At 35.2% G+C, this 7,741-nt stretch overlaps 1 protein-coding gene across 10 annotated transcripts in view; it reads left to right on the top strand.

Moving 5' to 3' along the window:
* The first annotated feature begins 8 nt into the window (after positions 1-8).
* The window catches only part of LOC112572115 (sarcolemmal membrane-associated protein-like), a 48,874-nt gene continuing 41,141 nt past the window's right edge, over positions 9-7,741 (top strand). For 4 of the 10 annotated variants that reach the window (XM_025251657.1, XM_025251656.1, XM_025251650.1 and 1 more), the window contains exons 1-4: positions 10-82; positions 1,297-1,515; positions 5,990-6,146; positions 6,906-6,972. In XM_025251657.1, the coding sequence (XP_025107442.1) occupies positions 80-82; positions 1,297-1,515; positions 5,990-6,146; positions 6,906-6,972 (446 nt within the window). In that variant the 5' untranslated portion in view covers positions 10-79. Of the gene's footprint in view, positions 83-1,296; positions 1,516-5,989; positions 6,147-6,905; positions 6,973-7,741 lie in introns of all 10 variants that reach the window. The other 6 variants (XM_025251654.1, XM_025251651.1, XM_025251653.1 and 3 more) reach the window with 2 other exon arrangements.

Below are 7,741 nucleotides of genomic sequence, written 5' to 3'. Positions count from 1 at the left end.
ACTCTCGATATCTAGAGAGTATGTAATGGTTATTACAAGATGGCTGTCTCCTGAAGGAAGTACATAAATGTAGGACAGAATGGTTTGTATTTTCCTGTGTATCTTCTCATATAAAATAGATTCGAACGCATGAATGCTTTATTGATATTTCTTGAACGTCTAAATTCATAGATGAAGTCTTATAGTTTCACGGTAGACAGTTAAGGTCAGAACCGCAGGTTGCGGTAGTAAACAAATTGCAAGCCCAAGGAGAAAAGTGGATCGCAGCCTACATTAAAGATCTGCAGCAATTATTTAGCATCTAATTTTCACTATATTGCTGAAAAACTTTGTCAGAATTTTCAGCATATGGCATTTCTTAATATAATATACTTCAATTATTACCTGACATCAGTATTCATTTTCCGATAGTATCTACTCAACAGTTTAACTACCCAGCCGCAGCCGCGTGCAGGGAAGGATTGTTTTCAGCCGTAGTCTGCAAGAGATTGACGCTGTCGCTGATATTTTAGAGCTCTTATTATCTCATTAGACCATAATGAAATGTTAGGAACGTTATAAAGGAGATTAAATTGTTTTAAGAGGTAATCTCTTTTACCTGTTTCATACGTACCAGATAATCGAGATCAGCATTAGGTAAGACTAGCACATAATTCTAATGGAAATTTTTCAAGAGCAAGACGACTTCAAGAGGCCAGAACAAAATCTGCTATTAGGGAAAATATTTTAATGTACCAAAAAATATACAAGAATAAAATTACACTTGATGAGACTTGTAAGGATGAGAATTTAATTCAGTGCTGAATAAATGATTTCGGTTTTGAACCAAAAACTCCATTTTCTAACTAATAAATATCTTTAAATTTCCAAAATTATTTCATCAGTTTCTAATGAGAATAGCAGTGCTGTTCTTACTTTTATTGCATCGTCCAAAATACAGTAAGAAAAGTTTTATCTGGAATTAACAAACACGAGTCACCTTATCAGGAAGAAAATGTTTTAATGTGGTTTGTTCTGAGTGGTTTCAAGATTTTATTCAATATTTGCAAAAAATTAGAGCAAAAACTGTCATCTATTCCTGGTGACCTACAGTCTCAGTTTAAGTTTTAACAGTACTATTCAGATTTCTACATTGTGCATGGTCAGAGCACCCAGATCTGTTTCAGTGAGGCATTTTGTAGGGCTGTTCGAAGTGATACATTCATAGATGTATTTTCACTGTCCAGGTTGAAGAGGAAGATAATCTTCTGTCAACATTTTAAGTAATATGCTCATTAATTTCTTTTTACTGTCCAGGTTGAAGAGGAGGATAGTCTTCGGCCCACCATGTCTGCACTGGCAATTTTGTCATGTCGTCCAAACTCCCATCCTTTCCAGGAACGACATATCTCTCTGCATGAGCCTGTGAAAATTGGGAGGTCTGTAGCACGTGCTAGGCCAAGTGCCAGCAATGGGATCTTTGACTGCAAAGTTTTGTCACGACACCATGCCATGCTGTGGTATGAAAATGAAAAGGTGAGCTGTTTTCCTGTATGTGTGTATCTATATGTACATTCGTGCTCAAGTGCATGAATCTATGTGAAAATTATACAATTCATGCATTTTGCAACAGCTGTGTGCCACTTGAACTTGGTGTTTTAGAACATCTTCATTATGTTCTGATGACCTTGTTTTGACAAGCTTTTAGAGTTTGCATCACCTATAACAAGAACCATTCTTCTGCACATGCCATCTAATTTATAAATATCAGCAAAATAAAACTATCAAGCAAATCAGTAAAAGAGTGTTTCCACAGGAATAATTGTGTAATACTTCCTAAGAATAGACTACAAGCTTTCAGCTCTGTGGTATGGATTCTTTGAAAGCTCATCCCCAGAACTACTTTACTGAAATCTTTTCTGTCCACTTCCATCCCTCCCTCCCACAAAGACAGTCATATACGGAAAATGGATGTCTTCCCTCTGTGCTGCTCAGCAGTAGAACTCTTGTCCACATCACATTCGCCACTCTGACTCCAAGGTCATAGTCAAACATTCTCTGAAAACATATATGTTCTTAAAGTACTATCCCTGAATTACTATTCTTAAGTTCATTGTAATACTGTCATGTTAACCATCAAGTCAGGCTCCAGCTGTTTACAGTATCCTTTATACCTTCATCCATTGCTTTACGTTCTGTGCCTGTACGTATCTCACTGTCCACTATCAGTTCATTTATCATTACTGGTCTGTGCAGTGAGTGTGATCTATCTTGATCATGGTGCTGCACATTATAAATACCCATGATTATTATTATTATTAAGTCATAAGTGGATCGGAATCATAGTAAGGATTTGGTTTGACTTACATGTTGTAATATTTTTAAAGATTGCACATGAAGTTTTGTCCTTGCAATGTAACTTTTGCAACATCCTTCTCCTCTCACATCGCTTGTAGTTGTCTTGCAAGATGACATCATAAGAACATTTATTTGCAGTATAGCAGACAATCATAATAAAAAGATCCTTCTCGTTACTGTGGCTACCAGAGTCATTTTACTTGAAGTGAACAAGAGAAAAATATGTAGGTGAGGCAGTGGATAGTTTGAAGATGTTACACTGGAATCAAACAGGGACTTTCCTGAACATTGGAGAGAATTTGATGCCACTCTAGCCTATATCTCTAAAGAATTTAGGCAAAATTATCTGTCCAAACTTTAGTAGTATTGCCAAATTATAAGTAGTAAAAGACAGATGTTTACATTCGGGACAGTTATGTCTGATTGGAAACATAAATCTGTTAATTTGGAGGCTGTACATTTTCTCTGAGCTGATCCTGAATTATTTCACAACTCATAGTCTAGGTCCAAAATGTCTAGTAAAACATTTCCTATCCTTATGCTTGTGTGTGAGCAATGTGTATGTAGTTTGTGGATTAACTATTTACAGCTCATTATTTCTTGTTTATCACCTGTATAATTAATTGCTCTTCAGTTGAATAAATGTGTGGTTTAGTTTCTTCGGGGCTTTTTTTTTTAACTTTGCATGTTTGATCAAACTGGAAAAAAGTAATAAGATGTTAAGATAGTTGCATTTTGTTGATTTTTTTCAATTTATAAAATTTCAAACAAATCTCATCCATCCACATTTCCATGATTGGGAACTTTAAAAAAAATAATTTGTCATTGGCTGTTGATGGGGATGCTCTTTTTTTTTTGCTTAGTGCAAGAGATATTTCACATATGGTAAAATCTCTAATTTCTAGAAGATCTGGGCAAAAGAATATTTCAATAACAGGTGACAGCCACCTTTTACCAATCCTGTAGCTTGATCCTCCTCTTGAGCAGAAATCATGTTGAATTACAAACCAAAACAGCTCTCTGCCTACCTTCACGTTAGGTGTAGAACTGAGGAAGTGAAGAAGAGGGTTTTTTTTTTTTTTTTAAAAGCAAGGGAAATGGAACCTTAAATAAACTTTTTTTTCAAGGAAAAAAGTGCATAAATAAAACGAAAGAAACCATTTTTACAAAGTAGGATGTTTAAAGAAAGAAAATTAACACAGTGATCAAAAGTTACATTATTGTTATGTCCAGTTCTTAAGGATTCAAGTGTTTCTAACTAGCAGAGCTGCTAGAACCAGTATTTCATCACACCATCATTTATGTTTTAAAAAGACCTGGAAAACCACCATGTTATTGCAAGATTAAGCATATATATAAAAACTATGTTAAGATGTGCTGTGCCGTGTACCCATGAATGCCTGCACTCTCTCACTCTTCCTCTTGCACACACGCACATAGAGCAAGCTGTTGTGAAAGCACCTGTTGATCCCTAAAACAATTTTGCCTCATTCTTTTTTAGATTCTTCAATTATAAGCCTGACCTGTGAAGAATGTGACCTGACCACTCATGTTTTGAAGGTTGCCTGTCTGAATTTCAATTAGATTTAATTATTTTATTGCAACTGTGACAGAAGCTGAGTGAGAAGACTATTAGATACAAAGGTCCTTAGAGTTATATATATAAACAGCCATGCCATTGCGCTGCTCTATAAGTTTGGGATAAATTAGGACTTCTACACAATTATTATAAGTAAGATTCTCCATAGCGTGTGATAGCTAGACTAAGCATTCATGAGAACTTTTACACCATTAAAATTTATTGATGTGTTAGCATTTTAGAGGCTAACCCAAGTAAAACACAAAAGTAGTTTAACTTTTTGACAAGGAACTAAAGTTACCAGTGTGGTATTAATACCAGATTGTGTGTAGTGCTAGTAATATTCCATCTTAATTGTATGGTTGCTCTACATAGCTGGTGGAGTTCTGGCCAACAACCATGATGTGCTTTCAGCTGCATGCCATGAGTGCCTCAAAACTCAGAAAGTGCTGTAGATAAATAAAAGGTTGTAGAAGTAGAATTAAGCAGCTCAAAAGAAAGAAAGTGGGACCATGAAAAAACCCCACAAATCCCCCCTGTTTTTTGGAGGGTTTTTTTTTTTTTTTTTTTTTATGACAGGTAGATGTGTTTATCTTTCATGAAGCATTTTTTTCTTTTCACACAGTCACCTGCATACAGATTTTGAAGTTTTTTTTGGCTTAGAGGATGTGTGTGTGAGGTTCCTTCTTTTTTCTTATCCTGCCTTGTCTTTGCCATTTTTCTCTGATGTTGTTCTTTCATTGGTTTTTTTTTTTTTTTGGTTACCTCCACTCCACCTTTATTTATCCTACATGTCTTTCCCTGTTATCCTGCTTTCTTTTCATCACAGAGCCTATAGACTTTAACCCCCTATTCTCCCCACTACCACCCTCCCCCTCAAATGTCAGAGGAGTAAAAGTTTAACTTTGCTCAGAGTGGTGTTGTGTGGTACAAGGAAGACAGCCTTTGAAATAGTCCATAGAATTCTTCTGGAACACTTGTAGTTCCACTTAGTTTGTTATTACTATGTGGGTGTTTTTTTGTTTTTTTTTTCCTTAGATTGTCTGTTTTAGACCTGCTTGGGCTATACAATAGCCTGGGCGAAAAACGTGCAGGCACCGTTTCATGAACTCTGGCATATTGTATTAATCAAAATGTGAAATGCGTGTCATTCACACAGATGGAGTCATTACTGGTGGCATAAAGTATATAATGAACTGCACTGTGAAGTGATGTTTTCTCTTTCTCTTCTTGTCATAGAGAAAGGGAAAATGTGAATGGTATTCAACCTACGAAGCATTATTTACGAGTGGATAAATAAACTCTTGAGAGCAAGACAAGAAATATAAACATTAAATACATTTACTATAAAGTTTCAATGCAAAAATATTTAAATATTGTGTGTTTTGTGAGTAAGGAAATCTTATTATTCCATTTATTTCTTTTGCCTGGTGGAAAAGGGTACAAAGAACAGTGCCTTAAAGAAGGAATCGGTGCCCTCTTGAGGTTTGAGTTACCCCAGCAGTCTAGACACTTACCCTTTTTTTTTTCCTTAGTTGTTTCTATAGCCCAATTTGTTTTACCATTAAGGTACTGTGAAAGAGGCTTCTCATATAAATAAGCATCAAGCACATGAAATTGCTTATGGAAGAACCTACAAAGCTAAAATTGGTGTCTTTAATGGTTGGTTAAAAGGTTGGTTTAATGGAGAAAAGGCTTCCACTTAATAGGAAAGGGTTAATGAAGGAAACTGGAGTTCCTAATAAAAAATTTCTGATAGCCACATAGATATCAAGACACTATTCCTGCCGTCTTGATGACAGACATTTTACCACCAGACCACCCCTATAATGTTTTAAAAAAAACTTTATTCCATTAGCATATTGTATGGAGTTGAGCAGACTGCTGTGTGCTCTCATTGGCAGAGTTATTTTATTACATTGCTTGATGTGTTACATTGCTTTTATTTGTGTTCATCTTTTAAAACACATCAGTGCAGAAATGCTTTTCTTGCTCCACTGCTTACACTAACCACTTATTTTGTCAAGCTAAATCCACAATATCAGTAAATCACTCTTAACGTATTGTGTGCAGTTCTACATTCAAGACACAAAAAGCAGCAATGGAACCTTTATCAACAACCAGAGACTATGTAAAAGTGGTGAGGAGAGCCCTATGCGGGAGATTTTTTCAGGTGACCTCATCCAGTTTGGGGTCGAGGTCATGGAGAACAATCGTAGAGGAGAAAAAAGTGAGCACCTTCTTCTGGATGCAACAAACATAAATTTTAGCAGTCTATTGTTTATGATTGTTGTACTTCGTGATGAGAAAGAATGTTTTACAGCTTAAGGTATACTGTACAGCTATGGTCAAGCGTCTGCTTTTCCATTAGTGCATGTGTTTCGTTGGGATAGGGAGGTGGACTGTTGATGCAGAGAATTAAAACAGACTGGTTGTTATTATTATGCAAAGACAATAGAAGGCAAAAACTGAAAGGAATATTTATTTCAAGAAAAAGGATTGCTTTTGTAATTTGATCAGTTTACAATTTTACTGTTTACCTTTCATTAATTTTAATGAATTATTTTCCACCAATTTTTTTATATTTAAAATACTAATTTATTTTTATTAAAAAATGAAACGGGAGCCATAGCATTTATCATTTGATTTTAAAATTGATACAACGTATTTTTTCATAGGGTTTATACATTTAAAGATTTGTAAATTCTGTAAATTACATAAACAATCAGAAAGATAGCATACATTTCTTAGTAAATCTTTTTTTCAACTTTTTATAATGGCTTTCAGTAACTTTGCCCTTGTCATTATCTTATCAAAATGTTACAGAATTAAATAAAACCTTGCAGTTTATGTATAAACCAGGATGTGCCAGTTGAAACCACACAAGATATTGTCCTAAAAAACCACTGCACTTTAGTTACTCTTCATGGATTGAAGCAAAAGGCCACAGCAGTTAGCATAAACATATTTTTTTTTTTGTTTGTTTCAGTAACTCATGGCTGCATAATCGCTACAATTACTCTGTATCACCCAGATGGCAGGGAAGCCAAACCCACGTGAGCATTCATTTCTTTCTTGGTATTTTGTAACCTTGCCCCCTCATTTCCTAATCTTTCATGACAATCATGTGGGTGGGATTGTCTGCTTATTCAATTTTGCTTAACCACTCTTTCCTTCTGACCCGTACTCCCTCCACTTTGTTACCTGTCACTGTAGGAGTTGAGTGTGAATTGTTATCTCCCTTCAACTGTTGGCCACCTTGTTGATACGGTCATCAGAAATTTGGTTACTATTATAGTACAACTTGGTTAGTGTAAAGAAGAATATCTTCACAGTATTAAAAAAAAAAGGCCTGGTAGAGTGATGCAGTAATACATTTTTTTCAAGTGCCATGCTTTCGGGAAAAAATATTTTTAAGATTCAATAATTTATTTTTTGTTAAGACAGGTACCTAAATCCGTTTTGTAAAATCTGATTTACTAGCATATCTACTTGAAGATGTTGATGCTTTTGTTATGGTATACATGTATTTAGTATTTGCTTAAAGTAAGGTGAAAAGATCTTTTCACTTCTGGATATTTGTGAAAATGATTTATAATTGATGATTTATGAATTGAATGAGTTGATGATTTATAAGCTTCTGTTAATGAAGTGAAGGAGAAGTGCATGTATTGTGCTTTATTGTTTTAGCAGTCAGATCCTCTGAGCACTTCCCCCCCCCCCTCCCCATGCTGAAAAGGGAAAAAACATGATTTTCAATCCCTTTTTCTTGCATGCAGATATTCGAGTCAGACATTAGAGCATGGTTGACCTTGGTTTTTAAGT

The sequence above is a fragment of the Pomacea canaliculata genome, linkage group LG9 (assembly GCF_003073045.1).
Source record: "Pomacea canaliculata isolate SZHN2017 linkage group LG9, ASM307304v1, whole genome shotgun sequence".
NCBI classification, from domain to species: Eukaryota; Metazoa; Mollusca; class Gastropoda; order Architaenioglossa; family Ampullariidae; genus Pomacea; species Pomacea canaliculata.
This window is presented reverse-complemented; position numbering and strand designations above follow the sequence as displayed.